Source organism: Pseudopipra pipra, chromosome 25, assembly GCF_036250125.1.
Source record: "Pseudopipra pipra isolate bDixPip1 chromosome 25, bDixPip1.hap1, whole genome shotgun sequence".
NCBI lineage: Eukaryota > Metazoa > Chordata > Aves > Passeriformes > Pipridae > Pseudopipra > Pseudopipra pipra.
In genome coordinates, this window is record NC_087573.1 from 1,831,488 (window position 1) to 1,853,547 (window position 22,060).

Sequence of the window (22,060 nt, forward strand, 5' to 3'; positions counted from 1 at the left end):
ATGTCCTGGCACTGCCCAGTCCCTGTGACCTCCTTGGCAGCAGCCAGAGGAGGCCCCGGTGCTGGGGCAGCGTCAGAGCTCCTCCAGCCTGCTGGGTGATCCCATCCCAGCGGGAATTTCGGCACCTCCCGTTCCCAGACCTGCCTGTCCCTCTCCCTGCTCCTCACTTCCACTCCATCCTGCCCCAGGGATGGGTCGTGCCAGCCAGGAATGTCACCCCACTGCCCCTCCAGCATCCTCCCGCTCCCCAGGCAGGGCACCCGGCAGAGCCCCCCCTCTCGCGGGCAAGCAGCTGGCACACGGGGCCACTGGCACCTTCCCATGCCCAGCGAGGGGGAGGTGGGAGCCGGCCAACGCCGCGCTGGGAGCCGGGGAGCCGCTGGTGCCATTCGTGCCGGCCGCGGGGACAATTCCCGCATGGCATGTGCAGCCCGGGGCTCCCTGAGGACTCGCATTCTCCCGGCGGGCACCGGCACAGCGGGCTCGGGGGGGCTCATAAAGGGCCCCCTTTGTGCGGGCGCTGGGAGGAGAGGTGAAGCTTTGACGTCAGCCCGGGAGGAATTCCTTAATGCCATTCAGGCCTCCCTCGCCCCGCGCTAATTGCATTTTATGTAATAGCTGCAGCTGGGCTCCCGCGCCGCTATTGAGAGCGGGATCAGGCCGAGGGCCGGGGGCTGCGGGACACGCCAGGCTGGTGCCACCGGGCACGGGGACCCTCGTGGCCCCCGGGGCTGAGCCACCCCTTCCCTGGTGTGGCATCGTAGGGGGTGACTGGGCACACGCAGGGCAGGACACAGATCACTGGGGACATCAGGGGTGGGTGTGGGGACGAGGGGCACCTGAGGTGGCACCGCTCCTGAAGGCACAGCCCTTCCCTCTGCAGGATTTCCCTCTGCTCCCCGTTTGGGGCTGGTCCCATCAGTGCCACCCAAAGGTGCCCCGGGGTGCCCAGGTCCCACGGGGGCACTGCCCCCCTTGCCCTGCCTGGCGTGTGTGTGACCTGCTGTCACCGCGGCGAGCCCGGATGGAGTAATCCTAATAAATTGCTTCGGTATCTCGGGGGTAATTGCACTTCACGGAGACGGACGGGCAGTGATTTATCTCCCACGGCACGAGCCCGGCACGATGAAACAACGCACTCGCTGCCCTCTGCTCTGCCGGGAGAGCTCCCAGAATATCCCCCGGGGATCTCCCAAGGAGGGCAGCACCAAGCCCTGGAGGGACCCAGAGGTGCTCCCCTCATTTTGGGGGTGCTGCCAGAACCTCCTCGCCCCCAGCTCGGCCCGCTGCCAAACCGGGCATGGAGACCCGGGAACCTGGCACAGCGTGGGGGAGTTTTCCCAAGGAGGAGAGGGATGAGGAGGAAGGGGATTGGGGGGGGATGTTGGCAGTCATGGATGGGAACGGCGCGGGACCCCGGCCGCCCTCCCCCCCCGCCGGCGTGGCCAAGCTTAGGCCGTAAAAAGAAAGAGCTGGTACCAAGGATAACATGCCTCGCATTCCTGCGCTGTCTCCGGGGGAATTTCGGCTGCTCCACATGAAAAATACTCCCTGCCCCCGAGGTCAAAGTGTCTGGAGGAGGGAAAATTTCCGAGCGGAAAAGCTTAAAGCGGTGCAGAGACACAGCCGGGGGCACCGGCACTCACCTGGAGGGGACAGGACCAGTGCCACCATGGCAAGTGCCAGTGCCACCAGGGCAGGTGCCAATGACACTATGGCAAGTGCCAATGACACAGGCACTGTGGCCAGTGCCTGTGCTACTGTGGTCCATCTCCATGGCACCATGACCAGCATCAGTGCCACCACAGCCAGTGCCAGCATGGTAGGTCCCAATGCCACTGTGGCAGATGCCAATGCCACCTTGGACAGTCCCCGTACTACTCTGACCAGTGCCAGTGGCACTGTGAGCAGTGCCAGCTCCACCATGGCCAGTGCCTGTGTTCCTGTGCCCATGCCACTGTGCCCAGTGACACAGTGACCACCAGCCCCCTGGGGGGAGGCTGCGTGGGGAGGGGGAAACCCCAAGTTCACCCCCCGAACCCGAGCAGAGCCCCGGTGGATCCGGCCGCTGTCACACTCGTGGCCGCCCTAATAATTTAATTGCACGTTTAAAAATAAATACTCGTCTGGGGGTTGGGGCAAAGAAAGGCTTCTGGAGGAAAATGAAGAGGAATTTAATTAAGGGCAGCGCTGGGAATGTCTGTACCACAATAAAGATAAGGAGGATCAATTGCTTCTTCCGAGGATCAAAGCAGAGGGCTGGAGGGGGGAAGCGGGGCTGTCGGGAGGCTACAAAGCACCGGGGAGGGAGGGGAAGGCAGGGAGGGGAAGGCACACGAGGGAAAGCAGGAGAAAGACAGTTAGATAAGATTAGAGAAATAATTGATCGAGGGGCTCCTCCAGGGCTGAGGGACTCGCGGGTCGATCGGAGCCTGGGGGGGCCTGAGGGGGTCCAACTGTGTCCTGGAGCCCCCCCGACCCCAGAACCACCCAGGAGGAGCAGGGAATCACAAATCATGGAATGTCCTGAGCTGGAAAGACACAAGGATCATCCATCCAACCCCTGGCCCTGCACAGACACCCCAACAATCCCCCCCTGTCCCTCAGAGCATTGTCCAAACCCTCCTGGAGCTCTGGCAGCCTTGGAGCTGTGCCCACTGCCCTGGGGAGCCTGGTCAGTGCCCAACCACCCTCTGGGGGAAGAACCTCTTCCTGAGATCCAACCTGACCCTGCCCTGGCACAGCTCCAGCCCTTCCCTCAGGTCCTGGAGAGAGCAGAGATTGGAGCTGCCCCTCTGCTCCCCTCCCTTCAAACCTCCTGAACTCCAGGGACCCACCAGCTGAGACAGACCATGGCTGGGCTGTGTCAGCCCTGTCACCCTCACAGCTCTGAGCAGGTCCAAGTGTACATCAACTGAAACATCAACTGAAACACTCAGTGTCCCATGCCAGGCCAAAGGCACTGCCCAAATCCTCAGGGTCCTGCTGCCCCCAGGCCTCCCAGAGGGTCCGTGATGGCCCTGCTGCCCCTGTCCCCGGAGCCCTCCCAAGAGCTGTGGGCAGAGCACAGAGGTGTGGGGATGAGCCACGGTGTGTCCCCAGCCACAGCCCCTCATCCCAGCCCTTTGGCTGCTCCTGGGGCTCCCCAGGCTTGCACAAGCCTCTGGCTCTCCCCTTCAGGCACTGGGGGTGTCCAGGGAGCAGCTCAGTGACTCAGGTGGCCCCGCGGGTCACCAGGGGTTGTGACACCTTCTCTCACCACCACGTCACCAGGATGGCATCTCTGCAGTGCCCAGGCCAGCACCTCCAGGGCTCCACACTCCGGGAAAAGCCAGATGTGCCCCAACAGCACGGCCCTCCCGGCTGGGTGTGCACAGCAGCAGGCACGGGGCTGCATGAGCCTGCACAGGGGGGAGCAGGAGGCTCCAAAACACTTCTCCCAAGAGCCATTGCTGCGTCATCCGGGAGCCTCCATCCCCCAGCCCAGCACTGTGAGGGAGCTTCTCCCATGTCTCACACGGGAAAGGAGTGAAGGCCCGCTGGGAGCTGCAGGGGAGGGTGATTTTCCCAGCGTATCTGGTTGCCCGTGAATGCAAAGAAGCATCCAGGCAGGTTTCCTGAGAGGGCTGGACCTGGCTGGTCCCGAATTCGGGACGCTGGTCCCCAGCCAAGGCAGGCTGGGAGTCCTGATGATCCAGCGAGGCAACACTTTGCATCCCCAGGCACCTGAGCTCCGTGTGACACCCCTTCTCCAGCGGGAATGCCAACCCCCACCTCCCGCAGGACCCTCCAGGGGGGTTGCTTCTCACTCCCGGTGTTTGCCCGGGCTGGGACATCGCTGCCGTGTCAGGGGCAGGCTGGCATCCCGCTGGCACCGAGCCCTGAGCTCCCCGCCCGCTGCCTGCGGAGGAACGGACCCTGCTCCTGCCTCCCCTCTCTCCGCACGGAGCCGAGCCCGCAGCCGGAGGAAGCGGTTCAGCCGGCTCCAGCGGAGAGGAACGGGCTGGCAGCCTGGCACACAGACAGCATCTGGGTGTGCCACGGCCCCGTGGCAGCCCCGCTCTCGGAGGGCGGTCGAGCCAGCGGGGCCGGTTCGCCGCGTCCCCGTGGGAGCTCCCCCAGCCCAGAGCCTCCCGTGCCTGCTTTGCACGCGGGGGAAGCGCCTGGGAAACCACTGGGGGTTTGCTGCCCTGTGGCAGAGATCCCTGCAGCCGTGCCAGGCATCCCCGGGGCTCGGGGAGGGATGGGATGTGCGGGGCAGGGCACTCGGTGAGCAGGGTCTGGGGACAGCTCGGAGGGGCAGCTCCAAATCTCTGCTCCCTGGGAGCAGGGACAGGACCCAGGGAACAGCTGGAGCTGTGCCAGGGCAGGGTCAGGTTGGATCTCAGGAAAAGGTTCTTCCCCCAGAGGGTGGTTGGGCACTGACCAGGCTCCCCAGGGCAGTGGGCACAGCCCCAAGGCTGCCAGAGCTCCAGGAGGGTTTGGACAGTGCTCTGAGGGACAGGGTGGGAGTGTTGGGGTGTCTGTGCAGGGCCAGGGGTTGGACTCGGTGATCCCTGTGCGTCCCTTCCAGCTCAGGAAATTCCATGAATCTCTGAGTTGTGGCTCTCACACCCCACCAGCTCAGGGCAGGCACGATGGGCTGGATGATCCTGCAAGTGGTGGGAAGGGCAGGAGGTGACTGGATGGTCCCACAGCCACAGAATTTGCTCCAGCAGTGCTGGACCTGATCCTTCTTCCCCATCCTGCTGCAGAGAGGACCTGGCACTGCACTGCCCAGCCCTGGCACTGCACATCCCAGAGCTTGTGCCATGGAGAGATGGGCAGAGTCGTCCTGCTCAGAGAAATCCCACCAGCTGCCTCCTCCAGCAGAGACCCAGCAGCCCGAGCAGCATCACCACAGCTCTGGGAGGGCACTGGGGCTTCAGGGTGGTCACCAGTGCTCGGTTACCTGGTCCCCAGCAGAGTCTGGGGATCACATTTTAGGTCTCAGGCTCAGGTTTGATCCAGCCATTCCTTGTGCTCCGGGGAAACAGGATCAAAGTTTCCGGGTGCCGCTTCCTCCCCTCTTTGGGCCGCTCCAGGCTGCAGCAAAGGGCCATTGAAGACGGGAGGACTTTCATGTGGGGATTTCTCTTCTTCAGATCTTCAAAGAAATCCAGCAATCATACAGGTGGGTTTGGAGGCACCTTTAAAAAAAAAAAAAAATTAAAAAAAAAGAAAATAAAAGCCCCACTTTGAAAGAATCACAGGCAAAGAAACATCTCAGCTTTGTTGTGTTAATTGTTCCGGCACTCAGAGTAATGACAAAATGTCTCAGAACTGTTGTTGGCTCCGGGCCCATCGTGTGTCAAACAGAAAATGCTCCAGCAGAAAACCTGAGGGAGACAAAACCAACAGGGGAAGATTCCTGCAGGAAGGAACGACAGCAGCTCAGGCACAGCCCGAGGGGGATAACACCCCAAACCCCAGAGCACCAGGGGCACCCCCGGGCTCGGTGCCCTGGGCATCATTAGGAGCTGGCAGTTAACGAGGACTGGCCGTGGCCCTTCAGCCACCTCTGTTCCATTGGTGGGAGGGTGATTCTGGCCAGAGGCAGAGTTCTGTGCGTGCCTTTTGCTGCGGGCTGTCCCCGGGGTCACAGGCATCCCCCCCTTCCCACGCCGCGTCTCCCCGATCCTGCTCCTCCTGCCCCGCTCCCAAATATGGGCTCGGCGCATCCGGGCTCCCGGCACAAGCCCGGGCAGGAGCACGGGGTGACTCAGGCAGCGCCCCCGGGCCAGGGGAGTGCCCACGGCTCTGCCGGGAAAGCCTCTCCTGCTGGGAGTGGTGCTGGGGCCGCTGGCTTTGCTCCCTCAGCCAGCTCACAGCTGCTCCAGCCCCAAAATCCCCTTTTCTCCCTTTTTTCAGGGATGCTCGTGGATGTCACGCAGGGATGGGGCTCCCCAGATGAGCAGGGGTTGTGGGTCTGGGCGTGGTGCAGCGAGCCTGGGGTCTGAGTGACCCACTGAGCCACAGACACACCACCCACCCCTACACCCCCCTTAAAAATCCCTGGAAACACACCATTTCCATGCCTGAGAACTCCTACAGCTGCCCTCTGGGAGTGTCTGCAGCACCAGGCCCTGGAAGGCAGCAGTGGGGATGTACCAGCTTCCCCCAGTACCCCAAGGACCAGCAGGAGAGGTCCAGGCTGTCCCCCACTTTGCTGTGGACTGGCTTCACCTGGATAATCCCTTGGGACAGCGACAAGGGAAGCTCACACCGGTTGGGATAAACCCACAGGGCAACACTCCGTGCTCCAAACTCTCCAGCATCGCCTCATCCCCCAGGACCATTTACCTTTGGGTGTTTCTCCCCGTTTCCCTCTTCCCTGAGCCCCCCTGGCAGGAGCACAGCCCTGCTCCCACACACCCTTGGGCAGCAGGACGTGGCAGGTCGGCTGAAGTCACCCCCAAAAAATGGCATTTTCCCAGCAGAACGCTGCTCTGAGGTCATTGTCCCCCGCCTCAAACAAACACCCACGGCAGGGACGGGGTGGGGGGGAAGAGGAGGGTTTGCCAACCCTCGGGATGAAAGGGCCGGATAAAAGAGCCCTGGATAATGGTGGGGGTCTGGAAGGGGGGCTCAGCCCCTGCCTGGGGGGGGGCAGCTGCCAGACAGGGTGGGCAGGGGCAGCGGAAATCAGGGCTGGGATGAAAGGAGCGTTTCCAAGGGCTGGTGGGGGAATGTCGGGAGCAGCGAGGGGAGGGGGCACGGGCAGGGTGGGCAGCACTCACTGCACCCCCTCCCACCCATTCCAGGATGACTCCAGGCTCAGGCTGCCTCCTTCACCCCTCCTACAGCATTGCCCACCCTTGCCCAGTGCTGTGGCCCAGGATAAGGTGGGCAGGGACCCCAAAGCAGCCCCAGGATGGGCTGAGCTGACCAGACGCTGCTCCCAAACCGGCACAAACACCGGGACAGGGGTTGGGGTGGGCAGCGTGTGCCCCACACCCACGTGGTGCCCACCCAGAGCTGCCACAGCTCCGAAAGCAGCACACACGGGTGTTTTCCTGCAAATCATTAACAGAACAGGCCCGGGGATGCTCCAAAACCAAACCCACAGACGCCTCCCAAAAAGGAATCTCCGTCCCTCAGCGGCTGTTAAAGCTCAGCCCGACCCGACGCCCGCCTTGGGATGCTCCTGGAGCCCTGTGGGTGCTGCATCCCCGGCTCATCCCACCCCACGGGGCACCAGGACTTTGTCCTGGCTGAGCTGGATGCCCTGGGAACAGCTTTAACCGCTCCAGCGTTTCCAGTGGCTCGGGAAGCACGCGGGGAATGCGCGGCGGGGGGCCGAGCGCGGTGACCCCCCCTCTCCGGCTGCAGCCTGGTGGGACGAGGGTCGGCATTCCGGGCAGGCAGCCCTGCCACCCTGCCCCTGCCCCCCGGAGACCTGAAATGCCTCCTATTAACCCGCCTGGAAACGGGAAAGGGTCACAGGGCTTTATGGAGCAATAAACCAGGTTTCAATGGCGCAGCGGGAGAAGGGGATAAAGCAAAGGGAGGCAGAGGGGGCAGCTCTGGCAGCTGGGGCTCGGCCTGGCTGGGCCTTCCTCCAGCTGAGGCTCCTGCAGGTGCTGTCAGAGGTGATGGCAGGAGCCCAGGAGGCACCTCCTGCCACCAAACCCTGGGGGGTGTCACAAATCCAAACCCACCCTGCTCCAATGAGAAGGTCTGGGAGCAGAGCTGGGACAGTAGGGCTGCCCACGGTCACCAGGGTGGGGTGGAGAAGGGGCTCCTCCTCCTCCCCACACCCATCTGCCTCCAACACAGCTTTCCCCAAAGTTTGGGCTCTGCTTGTTCAGCAGCAGCAGCTGCTCACCCTTAAAAAACAGCCCGACCCCCTCCCAGAGCCCCCAAATCAGGGCTGTCCCAGCTCAGCACCACCCAGCACTGTGGGATCACCAGCTTGGGATGTGCTGGAGCACTAAAGGGGCTCAGGACGTGCTGTATGGGGGTGTCACACCAGCACAGGAACCCCCAGGCTGGGACAGGCAGCTCCAGGCAGCCCCCCCACACCTCACCCCCCCAGCACCCAAGAGAACAACTCACATTTACCACTTGCTTTTAATTTAATGGTTTTTCTCCAGACCACAGTTGCAGGAAGGAGGGAAAACACACACACGCCCTGGAGAAGGGAGAAGGGCCAGCAAACACATGGCAATAGTGCAACGGAGCCTGGTGAGACAAGGACACAGACAGCTCCCAAAAAACAGCCCTGGGAGGCCGTGCTGGAGCCAGACACAGCCCGTGCTGCTGACACTTTCCATCAGCTGGACAAAGGCAATAAATAAAGTCACGGTGCCTCACCAAAGGCACCTTTTTTTTTTTCTTTTTTTTTTTTTTCCTCAGCATTCCAATAATAGATGTTGGCATCAGAGCGTTGCCTCAGCCTGGGGTTTTGGCCAGATCCAGTTGTGTTTCCCAGCACAGGAGAGGGAAGAGCCGTGGCCTGGGCGGTTTGGCTCCCCTGTTGCCAGCACGTCCCGAGAGCCCAGCCCACGGGCAGCACCTTGGAGCCCCTCGCCAGCACCCTGCTACATCTCCAGCTCGTTTGAGGTATATCACCCGCCCCACCCGTGACCTTGTGCAGCCAAAAAAAAAAAAAAAAACCAGTGCAAAGAAGAAAACAAATCCCCCAACCCCCCTGGTCCGAGATGAGATGAGCCTGTTTGCGAGGGGAGGACGGCAGCGAGGGGCACCCCCAGCCCCTCCACGGGGGGCACTCGGAGCTTTGGTCCCTTGAATGTCCCGGCCCTGGGGCACCGAGGGGCACGAGGCTGCCAAATAAATACGTGGGGACGTGGGTCAGCAGCACCAGCAGCCCCGGGGGCAGGGAGGGCTCGGCCCCCCTCCCCCAGAACGCAGCACCCCCGGGGGGGACCCTCAGCTCAGCTTCCCTCCCACGGCCAGGGCGCAGCGGAACCCCTCGGGGCCACCGTCACAGCCCGCCAGGGACAGGCTGCTCTCTGCCAGGGGGCTCCGGCAGTGGGTCACAGTCCAGCGGCGCAGCCTCCGCCCTTCCTCCAGCTCCTCCTCCTCCCCCAGCCGGAGCAGGCTGTCGGCGGAGACGCAGCCCCGCATGCCCCCGGCGCCGGGGGGGGCCCGGGCGGGCAGGTCCAGCTGGTCGAAGGACTCGGTGGACAGGATGCTGTCCTCGCTGACGGCGCTGGACGGGCGGGCTCGGGGCGCCTGGGGCAGGGGCACCTCGCCGAAGCCCCCGAAGCCCTGCCCGGGGGGGCTCTCGGGCTCGGAGCTGCTCGAGGAGAACTTGCCGTTGTGCTTGAGGATGCCTTTGCGGCGGGCGGGGAGACCCTGCGGGCCCTGCCCCGGGGAGGGGCTGTCGGCAAACACGTTGCCGTCCAGGTCCAAGCTCCCGGCGTCCAGCACATCCCCGGACTCGCAGCACTCCAGGGACGAGTAATACCCAGACTCCCTCGTCGGCGGCTTTTTCAGTATTCCCTTCTTGGGCACTGCTGCGATGCCCGTGCTGCAGGGCAGCATTCCAGAGGACAGGATGCGGGTGAGACCCGCGGTGACCCCCTCCCCGTCCTCCCCCTTCGCCTCTCCCGCGGGCGACGCAGGCGGGGGCCCGGGGCTGGGCACCTTCTGCTCGCAGGAGTTCCTCTTCTTCAGGATGCCCTTGGGCCGCTTGAGGATGGACTTGGAGGGGTTCTCCGGGGCCACGGGCACCTCCTGCAGCGCGTGGGAGACGTCGTTCTCCTTCTTGGACTTCTTGAGGGAGCGCTGGCGCTCCAGGGTCACGCCGGGGATGTGCTGCTTGAGGAAGCAGCGCACCTTGGAGCCGTTCTCCAGCAGGGGCCGGGACGAGCGGCGCAGCCACTCCGCCACCGTGGCCAGGGGGGACTCGCCGTCCCTCAGCAGCTCTTGCTCCCCGACGGGCACCTTGTAGCCCCAGTTGACCCACCAGTGCGTGGCGATGTCCTCGATGGTGGCGCGGCGCTCGGGGTTCACCATCAGCATCCAGCGGATCAGCCCGCAGGCGTCTGGGGGACAGGCAGGTCAGGCACCGAAGGGGGCACAGGGAGGGGGGGACGTGCAGCAGGCTGGGGCTCTGCCTACCTGACAGCTTGGTGGGCTCCCGGTAGTCCCCACTCGTGATCTGCTTGACCAGAGTCTTGTAGTCGTGGCCGTCGAAGGGCATCGTGCCGTGGACCAGGATGTAGAGGAGCACGCCCAGGGACCAGCTGTCCACCTGCCAGGGGGACAGAGGAGCCTGGAGGGGGGGCAGCAGGACCAGGCTGCCCTGGCCCACACCCCACCTGGGCAGGATTCTCTGCCAGAGCCTCAGGGGGGGCTCCTGGAGTGGCAACAGCCCCGGGAGAGGACAGACCGTGGGGCAGCACCAGCTCCAGCCACCTCCCCCCCCAGCACATCCACCCCACTGTGTGTCCAGGCAGTGTCCAGTCTCAGGGGACCCGTTATCCCAAACCACCCAGCGCTTCCTCCAGTCCAATCCCCCCCCACATGAGGGGATGAGACCCAACCCACCTCCGGGCCCTTGTAGGGCCTCCCGTTGATGATTTCGGGGGATGCATACAGGGGGCTCCCACAGTAGGTCTGCAGAAGTTTGTCCTGCTGGTAAACGTTGGACAGCCCAAAATCTGCAATCTGGAGAGACATTTTTCCAGCTGTTATCCAGCAGCAAAGCTTCCCTGTGCAGCCGGAGCAGCTTTGCCACCGGGAGCTCTCCAGGTATGAACCGTGGTGCTGGGTGCCCTCAGCCTCCTGGGGAGCACCACCAGCCTGGCTTTCCACCCCCTGAGGTTGCTCCTGTCCCTCTCCCCTTCCCAAAAAGCTCATCCCAGCCACTGCAGCAGCTGCCCTGTGGCTCTGCCCCTCTGTCCCATCCCTGGGAGCAGAGGCAGCTGGAAAGGTGAGGTTGGAGGGAGAGCTGCCGGGCTCTCCTCCAGCTCCTTCCCAGCCACCCCAGGCTGTCCCTGCCAGCTCCAGCTTGCACACAGGTGCTCGTTATCCTCATTACCCCTGTCACTGCCACCAGGCAGGAGGTGCAGTGGCTGCCTGCGGGCTCCCAATTGCTAAATTATCCCTTGCAGAGATAAACCCCACAGCCTGTCATCACCAACCACACAGGGCCCTGGCTGGGGCCACGCTGTGTGCCCTTCCTCCCTGGCAGCTGCAGCAAAAAGCATCACTCGGGGCCAACAGAGCCAGAAACTGCCTCACACCTCCCTCCTCCAGCCTGGCCGGTCCTTACGGGAACTGGGAATTTCCCCTGGAGAGACCTTTCTCATCCAGCTGCTCAGGCACTGACCTGGGTCCTCAGACTTTGCCCCTCTTATCAGCAGGCAATTATAAGTGATGGCTTTACAGCAGCTTTGAGGCTGGGCCGCCTCAGATAGCAGGGGCAGGCACAGGTGCCCTCCTGGCTCCCCTTTTCCCGGGAAAACAGCGCTCCGGGTGACGCCAGCACTCCCAGAGCTCCGGGAAGCACCTTCCCTGGGGTTCCGGGGTGTTGTGGCCACCTCCAAGCTGGGCAGCACCCCCTGGGTGACACCCCAGGCTGGGTGGGTGACACCCCGGGCTCTGCCAACCCCTCACCTTGATGTTGCCGTTGGCATCGAGCAGGATGTTCTCCAGCTTCAGGTCCCTGTGGACGATCCCGTTCTGCGGGAGGGGAGGGGAGGGGAGGGAGAGCCAGGGTTAGTTTGTGGAGTGTTTGAGGAAGGGAAAGCCAGGCCCCTGGGGAGGTCACTGCCGTTCACAGGCACATACAAACAGGGCACAGGAGCAACAAACAGCCCTGGGTGTGCCACCAGAGACAAGCTGCAAACCACGTCCCGGCCTGGGCGCTGCCAGCTCCTGGTGCTGCTCAGAAATACCTGCCCCAGGTGCCACCCTGGGCTCCTCCACCCTCCCCAGGCAGGACAGTGCCCGGTGCCAGCTCCACCCAGGCATGGTGGGCACAGCTCTGGGCTCTGCCAGGACCTGCTGCTGCCCAGCTAAGCAGGACCCCAGTTTGGTTTGAGTGCAGGAGGTGTCCTGCAACCCCCCACTCTGCCAAGGACTGGGGAATAGCCTGGCACGGCCTCCAGGGAGACCCTCAGGCTCGAGGGTCCCTCCAGGGCAGGCACAGCTCACCCCACAGTCCTGGAGGGGGTTTATAGCTTCACATTCCCTTCAGGAACAACACGGGTGACCCAGGGCTCAGCTCCCAGTGCCATGGACAGCCCTGGGCGGCTCCTTCTGGGTGGGTGGGACAGGAGGTGACAACTCCCTGGCCAGGTTAGTCACCCCCACACCAGAGCAGCCAGAGCCGAGACCCAGCACTCCCCAAAAGCTGCTGGGGCTCTGCCACACCCCCGGATAAGAGGCAGGGTTGACCCCTCTCCTGGAAAACCCAAACAGCCACGAGCTCCCCTGATCTCCCAGCCCAGGCTGAGCTTCCCCGTGGGCTCTGCATCCCCCCCTCAGCCCCGGCTGCTGCCCCTCTGCCTGGAGGTGGCCCTGCAGGGCACTCAGGAGCCGATCCCGGTGATTTCCCCCCGGGAATGCCGTGGGAATGGCGGTGCCAGCCCACCTTGTGGCAGTAGTAGACGGCGGACACGACCTGGCGGAAGAAGTGCCGCGCCTCGTGCTCCGGGAGCCGCTGCCGCTCGCTGATGTAGTCGTACAGGTCGCCCTTGCTGGCGTATTCCATCACGATGACGATCTTGCTGCTGTTCTCAAACACTGCAGGGCACACAGGGGGGCACGGGGGGGGTCAGGAGAGGGGCTTGGAGCTGCAGAAATTCTCCTTAGCAAACACCAGGTGAGGACTCCGGCGCTCTGCCCACCCCACCCCCTGCCCTCACTCTTCACAAAATGGGTGTGGGGGTTTCTGCAGGTACCTGCAGGTCGGGGGGGGACCACCAGGGCTGCCACCCAAACCACCAGGGCCGCTGGCCAAGCAGCTCTGCAGCCACAGCACCCAGGAGCCAGGGCTGTGCTCTGCCAGGAGGTGACTAAGGCACCAGGCTCTCTGCTAGAAGCCCCTGCCAGGGGGGGAAGGTGGCGGTGCTGGCACAGCCCACGGCCTTCCTGAGTGTTCTCACTGCTCCCAACGAGGCTCCAGCCCGAGCCAAGAGTCGGAGCAGTTTTCTTCCTGTTTGCAGAAAGCTCCCTCAATATTTTTGAATTCCAGCAGTCGGGGTGACTCAGCCCTTGCAAACACAGCGCAGGAACTGCCAACCCACTTGCTTTTGTTTGGAGGACAAAAGGACTCTGGATCCTTCACATGTGCTGGGAAGGCAGGGAGAGCCCAGGGAAGGCAGGGAGAGCCCAGGGAAGGCAGGGAGAGCCCAGGGAAGGCAGGGAGAGCCCAGGGAAGGCAGGGAGAGCCCAGGGAAGGCAGGGAGAGCCCAGGGAAGGCAGGGAGAGCCCAGGGAAGGCAGGGAGAGCCCAGGGAAGGCAGGGAGAGCCCAGGGAAGGCAGGGAGAGCCCAGGGAAGGCAGGGAGAGCCCAGGGAAGGCAGGGAGAGCCCAGGGAAGGCAGGGAGAGCCCAGGGAAGGCAGGGAGAGCCCAGGGAAGGCAGAGTTTTCACCAAAGGACTCAGTGGCTGCAAAGACCGACCCAGCTGGGGATTTGGGCTAAGTCTGGTCCTAGTTAGAGCTTGAGAAATTCCCCTTTGGTTGGTGTTGTCCCAACACCCCGGGAGCAAAGCCCAGCCCAGGCCATAAAGCCAAGCCCGGGAGCACCAGGAGCTCTCCCAGTGGTTTGGTTTTCCAGTGCCCCAGGGGAGGGAAAGAGGAGGACTCCAGCACTGAGATTAACTCCTGCCTTGGGCTGAGAGCAGAGCTATGGAGATTCCCAAGGCTCCCACAGCTGGGATGAGTGTCCAGCACAACCACACTCACTGCTGGGCTCTGCGGGGGTCCCTGATTCCCACCCCAGCACAGCCCCTCAGGAGCTTCCAGCTCCAAAAAGAAACTTTTTTGAAAGAAAGAAATGAAATTTTCGGAGCTGAATTCCCCCTCTGGGCAGGAGGGGATGGGGCAGAAGGGCCATTTCTGGAGCAGGAGTTTTCCCCTCACCGCTGCTCTGTGGGAGAAGCCAGGTGGGGAAAGCACATCCAGGCAGCACCTGCCTTCCCCACCAGGGCTGAGTCACCAAAAACGGCAGCCAGGTCCTGTGAGGGGGGCGAGGGGCTGGGTTAACATCCCCAAACCCACCCAGTAGAGCCAAACCCACCCTGGGAGCTGCCCTGGGAGCCCCGTGGGGCTTCCAGGATGCTGCTGGAAGAGGGAAAGGGGAGGAGGGCTCACCTTCGTGCACAGCGATGATGTGGGGGTGGTTGAGGGAGGACATGATCTCAATCTCCCTCCGGATGTGGACAAGGTCCTGCTCATCCTTGATTTTGTCCTTCCGGATGGACTTGATGGCCACCTGTGGAGGGACACTGAGGGTCACCCGGCTGTGGTTTCCCAAAGCCTCTGGCAGAGCAAGAAACCCACCCCACTGCTTTGGGAAAGGGCTCACAAACGAGATCTCAGCAACCCAGCTCCTCCTCGTGCCTGTATCCGAGAGTGGAGCTGCCCAGCTCCATGGAAACAGCTCCGTGATCGATTTGGGGGTTACACTTTCCTTTTGTGACCCCCCCCAAGGGACACCTGCTGCCAGCTCCCCCCAGAGGGGCTCCCCAGCCCTCCTCCCGCAGGTAGCACGGCCCTGCTCCTCCTTTCTGGGCTCACAGGAATCGTGTCCCGCCGCTGGAGCGTGGCCAGCCAAAGGAATGCGACCTGCACGCATGACTTGGGAGATAAAAACAACAACAACGGCTTCTGAGGGTCAGGACAATGAAAAAAAAAAAAAACAAACAACAAAACAAACAAAAAACCACAATACCCGGGTTTTGTTTTCCCGGCAAACACTGATTCCGAGGAGCTGGTGGTGTAGAGGTAGGAGAAAGTTGGGATTAAAGAGGAGATCCCCTCCCGGGCACAGGGCGGGAGACCCAGCACCAGGCTCTCCCTCGGGTTTTCAAATTATCCCCGACAAGGAAACAGGGGAGGAGAAAGAAGAGTAAGTGCCGGAGAATAGATGCCTTCTAATCCTCTTTCAAAGGGGCTGGGCAGAGACAATGTGCTCCTAGGGTCGAATTTACAACTGAATCCAGCAGAACCTCTTTTTTTTTTTCTCCCAGACAAGAATGCGGAACAGCTTTAATCCTGTAAAGGGACCCCCTGCACCAGTCTCCCAGCAACGGGGAGAGGGGCCACGGACCCCCGCGGGCCCCAGCTGCCGGCACAGGAGTGATGCTCATGGCTCTGCTGCACAGGGACCCTCCTCCTCCTCGGGTGGAGCGGGGTGGATGCTCAGCCCCGTGTCCCTCTGATTTAGGGGGGCTGGAAGCCTCTCTCCTCAAACCCAGACTGGCTAAGCCAGGCTTAGACACGCTGAGCAAGGCACTGGGGCTGAATCAGTGAGGTCTCAGCTGCCACAGCAGTGTCTTCACGGGGGGAGCCCCCTCAGAGAGGGCTCAGGTGGGCACAGAAGGGATGGAGCCCCTTTTTTGGCCCCAGGGCCCATCTCTGCAGCACTGAACCACCTCAGGCAGCACCGTGGAGGAACCTGCAGCAGCCCCAGGGGCTGAAGCAAAGCAGCAGGATGGACTCTGGCCAGGGACAAGTCCAATAACCCAGGCCCAGGTTTCCTTATGAAACAATACTGAAAGTGTTTTAATACTTCTCGAAACCCAGGTGGTTTTTTCCCCCTGACCTTTGTGTAGGTTAACAGCTTAAAGTTTAACAATTTTTTCCTCCCGCCCCAGTTACCTGACCCCTGCCAGAATGCAGGCAAAGCTTTTCTGCAGCGAGCCAGCCTGCTCCTGCCCTCCCAAATTCCTGCTGGCTCCCTCTATTCACCCCCCCACTAAAGACTGACACCCAACCCAACAGCCTCGGTGTTTTGCGGGGCACAGAGAACGTTTCCTTGCTGGCTGGGTTGCTCACACACATCCAGTGCTGGGCCAGGGCTCAGGGCATGATCCACTGTCCCTAAATGATCAAGTGGCTCCGGGCTGCCAGTGTGGGAAGCCTCGGGAGATGCCACTGGCTGTACCCAGCAGTGCTGGAGCACATCCTCAGCACTCAGTGACCTCCAGGCAGAGCAAAGCTGCAGCAGGGAGCAGGTTTTGGGTGCTGTGAGAGCCCCAGGGCTCTCCCTCACGAGCTCTGCCCTCAGGCAGGTGGGCACAGGGAGGGCACAGCACTGTGAGGGTCCACATCTCACACCCCAGAGAGCGAACCAGCCACCCAGGGTGGGGTGGTTTATCTGCCTGTCAGTCCCTCAGCCATCCCATCCTTCCCCAGGGGTGCCAGGAAGCAGCTTTGTTCCCAAACTTTCCCTTTCTAGGCGGGCTGGCAGCAGAGGGTCTCCCCTTGAGACAGGGAAGCCCCTGCTCAGCCACCCTGGGGACAGGGACCAGCAGCTTCAGGGACAGGCAGAGCCACAGCCCCCACCACCAGTGCCAGGAGGAGAATCTCCTGTGGGAAACAGCTGCAAGAATTCCCGCTGGAGCCTTCCTCTGGGAGCTCAGGAGCACTTTCCAAGTCAAAAAGGCTTTTAATTAGAAGTTTTTTGGGGGCAGAACAGGTATTTTCAGCAGCTGCTGAAAGATGCATTAAGCTACAACCTCAGGCAGCACTTCAGAAGTTGTTCCAGACTGTAAGGGCAGCATTTCATGCTCCATGAAATATGGATTACAACCCAGTACGGAAGAGACTGGGCTTTGCCCCTGACTGGAGATCAAAAGAGGCTTTGCTGCTCTGGAATATTCCAGGTGCTGCCTTCTCCTGACACCCCACGAGCCCACAAACACAGTTCTGACACTGAGGAGAGTCCCAAGGGAGGTCCCTTGTTCTGTCTGACTTGGCTGCAGGCCAGGACTTGGGAACCAGGCTGGGAGAAACACCGGGCTGGGAGGAAAGAAAAAAGGGCCCAGATGGTGCCATGCAAAGGGGCAGGAGCCACTTTGCACCCCCGTGGCCCACGTTACTGAGCCTTCAACCCCAAGAGACACAGGGCAAAAGAAAAGGTAAAAAAAAAAAGGAAAGGAAAAAGAACCAGCAACTCTCTCCCCACCTGATGTTGCAGGGGCACAACATTTTTCCGAGGACTGGGAAGGGCACTCAGCAGAAGTGCCCACCAAAAGGCATGAGCATCGTTTCAGCTGAAGGAATTCTGACCAGAAAATGGTTTTATAGGACAAAAAATGTTCGTAGAACATCCTTCAGCTGCAGGAGCCTGGACTTCCCTGCTGCCTACCAACTGATTTAGGCTCAGCCTGCTCCGAGCCCAGGTAGGTTGGTTAAAATCCAGAGGGGGAAAAAAGGAATCCAGGCGGTAAAACCAGACGGTTCAATATTCAGTGGCTCTGACAGAGGCAGCTTCTGATTAGCCAGAGGCTAAACCCACGAGCATGGAGCAGCTCCAGCTTTCCAGCCTCAGCTGGTAGCGTGGGATCCCACGAGGGGCAACCCCTACCTGCTCTCACACCTTGGTGTTTAGGAAGTGAAAGCCACTTAGGGAAGGAGCAAATAACAACCCAGCTCGGGATAAGCCTCCAGATTAAACAGGTCCGGAAATGCTGAGTGCTACAAGAAAGAATTTGTGGGAAGAGGAGAGATTTGTGGTTAAGTCTCCTGTTCCTACACGGCCAGGCCGAGGAGGTACCAGTTAGCAGAGCCTTTGACTATCTCCATCTCACCGAGGAGTCAGTGGCCTGTGTACTGAATTTGCATTATAATAGAGCAGCGCTGCTGATTCCCGTCCTAAGGGGCTTCCACGGATGGGTGACTTTTCGGGAAGTTCAAAGATTCCCAGCTTTGCTAGGTGCAGACAGGGAAAGCCAAATCTCGCCCATCCCGAGGGGAGGGATCCTTCAAGCTCTGTGGGTGGAAGCTGCATTTCAAGGCCCTGATTATGCAGCAAAACAGCAGCTTCTCCAGAATCAGATAGGCTAATGGAAACGGCAGCTCTGACTTCATTAGGAGCTGTCGCGTTACACAAGAAAACCTCTCAGATTTACAGCTGTTCTCCTTGACGTGCCTCTGTGGGACAGGACGGGGCCGATCCCACACCCTGCTCAGCCCCGGCAGCCCGTCCGGGCCAGTCCTGCTGCTCACAGGTCACCTCTCTGCTCCCAAGTGGTCAGGGCGGTGGGACAGCGCCTTTTTGGGTCCCATCCCACACCTCGGGGTGCTCGGGGCTGAGAAATCGCGTCCGAGTTTGAAGCCCCGCAGATTCCCAGAGGACGGGGCAGCCGGGACAGCAGCATCCCGGATTCCCGGGGGTGAGGGATCCCTGTGGAAGGTTGAGAGCCGTGTCCTGCATAGCCCCACTGGCTCCAGCGTCGCTGGGGTGAGTCAGGATTTTGGACAGACGCTGGGCTGAGCTGGCGTGGCCCTGGGTGCCCCACACCGTGTGAAAACCAACAGCGAACCCAACCCAGACCCAGGGCGAGAGGAAGGGAAAAACCCTTCAGACTCGAGTGCGGTGTTTGCTCTCGGCGGCCGGATACCTGCCCGCCCTTCCCCCAGGAAGCCCGACGCGGTCAAGTGGGCGAGAGGAGCTGCGGCCCCTCAAGGAAAGGGGGACGAGGCCCCTCCGGGCTGCCCCCGGCCCCGCTGTGCCCCCTCCTGCGGCGCGGGGCGGGGGGGCAGCGCCGCAGCCTCCCGCACACTGCGGCGGGAGCGGGGCCGGGCGGGGGCTGCGGGAGGAACCGGGACGGGGAGGGGGGGACGCAGCGGAGCGGGGGGATGCACCGCCAACACGCTGCTCAGAGAGGGGGGTGCTCGGGGGTCCCGCACGGGCAGGATGCGCCGGGGACGGGGTGGGAAGGGGAGCACCGGAGGGGGATGCACCGGGGCCAGGCTGCAGGAGGCAGGGGGGGGATGCTCAGGGGCCCCCGGCACGCGGGGAGGGTGCACCGGGGTGACGGGGGTTGCACCGGGAAGGAGGGGGATGCACCGGGAAGGAGGGGGATGCACCGGGAAGGAGGGGGATGCACCGGGACCACGCTGCTCAGAGCGGGGGGGATGCTCAGGGACCTGCGCACGGTGAGGATGCAGGAGGGGGGGATCCTTACCAGCTTCCCGGAGCGCTCCCGGGCTTTCTTCACCTTCCCGTAGGTGCCTTTCCCCAGCGTCTCCAGGAACTCGTAGCGGTGCTTGAGGTTGTGCTTGTGGTGGTGCCGCTTCACCGCCTGCTTCTTCATCAGCGGCCGCGGCGACTTGATGAGCCCCTCGGCCAGCGAGGCGGCCAGCGCCGAACCGGCCCCGGGTCCCGGCACCGCCGCCCGCTCCATCCTGATTCTGATCCCGAGCCTGATCCCAGCCCCGGCTCCGCCGCCGCCCGGCTCGTCCCGGCCCGTCCCGGCCGATAAATGCGGCGGCCCCGGGGCCGCGCCCCCCCGCGCCCATTGGCGGCCGCCGCCGCCGCCCCGCCCGGGGCCGGTACCGGGGGAGGGGGCCCGGGATGCGGGGAGACCCCCCCGGGCAGCGCTGGGAGCGGGGAACGCACGGGCGAGGGTGGAGAGGGGACCCACGGAGCGGGGCACGCACGAACTGCGGGCACGGGGAGGGTGCGCGGAGGAAATCCAGGGACAAGGGAGGGAGAGGGGACAAAGGGGGCACAAAGGGGGCACAAAGGGGGCACAGGGGTGTCCCGTAGGCTGGGGGGGAGTTGAGGATTTTCCAGGGGATGATGCAGGGAGACTTGCACCCAAAGGGTGGGAAGAGGAGCGGGATCAGAGCTGGGAGGGTCAGGGCTGGAGAGGGGCTTTGGACAAGGGCATGGAGTGACAGGACGAGGGGGAATGGTCTCACACTGCCAGAGGGCAGGGTTAGATGGGATACTGGGATGAAATTCTTCCCTATGAGGGTGGGGAGGCCCTGGCACAGATTGCCCAGAGAAGCTGTGGCTGCCCTTGGATCCCTGGAATGTCCAAGGCCAGGTTGGACAGGGCTTGGAGCAACCTGGGCTTGTGGAAGGTGTCCCTGCCCATGGCAGAAGGGCTGGAATGAGACAGCCTTTTATGTCCCTTTTAATCCAAACCATTCTATAATTCCATAACGTGGAGCAAAGCACCTGGACATCTCACACCGGGAGAGATGCAGGGACAGAGGGACACAGAAGTGCAGCCGAGACACACAGACATGGTTTGCTGCAAGAGCCACAACGCACCCAGGACACAGGAAAAAAAAGCCCCATGTATTAAGGGCAAAATCACGGAGAGGAGAGGCTGGGCAAGCACAGCCTTTCCATGCTCACCACAGGACCATGTTTTGCCCTCCTGGACACGCAGAGAGGGAGCAGCAGAGCCGGGGGGGGGGAAGAAATCTGTCTGAGGCTCCCACGCAAGGGCTCCTCACGGACGTTCCTGGTTATAACTCAGCAGCACCTTCCCGTGTGGTCTTTCTCTGCCCCTGTGGTAAATCTTTGTTTTGAGATATTAAAAGAATGCAATTATTTCCCGGAGCAGCCAAAACAAAAGCTCTCGCCGGGCTCTGGCATGTGCGAGGACACACCGTATCGATGGAAGGGGGAGATAGCTGCGGCATTACTCATCCCCGCGCTCAGACCTGGATTTTCCCACCGCTTCCAGCAGCTCAGGGCAGCCCGGCGGGGGTGAGGCAGAGCAGGGGGGAAGGTTCTAAATGTCTGCCAGGGATGATCTAACTCAGCACAGGTCCCTCTCTGCCGGCTTTGTGCCCCCGAGCACAGAGGTGACACGGGATGGAGCTGTGGGATGTCCCAGTGCCCGCTCTCAGCATCTCTGGGTCAGGACGAGCCCCAGGCGGGTGTCACAGTCCCCTGGCTGGCCTTGCAATCTGGCTTTTGAAGGACTGAGGTCATCAAATGACCTGTCCAGAACATCTACCCTGCAGGGGAGCTGGAACAGGGACAGGAAGGAGTCCAGGTCACCGACACAATCATGCACCAAACTGCTCATCCCCGGCTGTGATCTGCCTCAGTGCTGCTCCACACACATTAAATACCATTTTGGTGCAGTTTGGGCACACAGGTACCTTATCCTGCCGCTGCCACTGGTTTTTATTGCCAGTGGCCACGTGTCACCTCCATTCCTCACACTGTGAAACACTGGCAGCTTCAGGCTGGTCCTGCATCCTTTCCACCCCAAACCTCCCCCCGAGATGGACACCATGGGAAAATCTCTCTCCCCGTTTCTGAATTAGCCCGGGACACGCGAAGAAGACCCGGGGCTGCAGCAGTTGTGATAATGAATTATTCACTGTGTGGTAACAGGAGCCCTTTCCCTGTGCCGGTGGCCAGCGAAGCCCATCGGGAAGATAAACAAGGCGTAGCTGAGATCGTCCAAACTGCCGCAATTTCAAAGTCAAAGTAAACAGATGAGGATCCTGTTCGGGCACAGCCCCGGGATTGCAGAAGAGCCGAGCAGGGAAGGCCCAAACCTACCTTCCTGCAATCAACAAAACCATTTCACTCGCCCAAGAGGAAAGTGTCGTGTCTGTGCCTCCCAGACACCGGGAGCTCCCCCAGCAGCGCTGTCACCGGCTGTGGATCACTCCTGGGCCAGCCCACCCGCCCAGGAAAGCACCTGAGCTCACATTTAGCTTCAAGCACGTGTTTAACGCTCCCGTTGGTTTACAAGGATGCTTTCCAAAGGCTCCCCCGGCCATGAAAGGAAGAGGAGCCTTGGGTAGCTCCTCTTTCTGCTTCGACCCCATAAATTCTTCTCTGCGTTTGGTGTTGCTGATAGGAAGGCTTAGGTATGTGTTTGTTCCAGACTGGTTTCAGGAAGCCCATTTTGATGGAAATGCCGAGGGACACAGATCTAAGCCCACTGGAATCCACTGATAAGGATCCTCTGTTGTAGCAGCTCTGTGGCTTTCTCAGCAGTGGGGAAATCCACAGAAATTCCCCCTTTCTCCCCCAGCCCCAGCCTTAGAAATCCCTCACAGGGGTTCTCCCGTTGCCTCTGTGCATGTCCACTAAAACCAGCATGAAAGGA

At 61.7% G+C, this 22,060-nt stretch overlaps 1 protein-coding gene across 1 annotated transcript; it reads right to left on the reverse strand.

Annotated features, from left to right (window-relative positions):
* Positions 1-8,098: 8,098 nt before the first annotated feature.
* NUAK2 (NUAK family kinase 2) lies at positions 8,099-19,448 on the reverse strand. The gene is made up of 7 exons (XM_064636068.1): positions 19,154-19,448; positions 14,331-14,451; positions 12,608-12,759; positions 11,629-11,694; positions 10,558-10,677; positions 10,129-10,261; positions 8,099-10,052 (listed from the first exon to the last, which is right to left on the reverse strand). The coding sequence occupies exons 1-7, from the start codon at positions 19,370-19,372 to the stop codon at positions 8,932-8,934; spliced, it is 1,932 nt and encodes a 643-aa protein (XP_064492138.1). The 5' UTR covers positions 19,373-19,448; the 3' UTR covers positions 8,099-8,931.
* Positions 19,449-22,060: the final 2,612 nt, after the last annotated feature.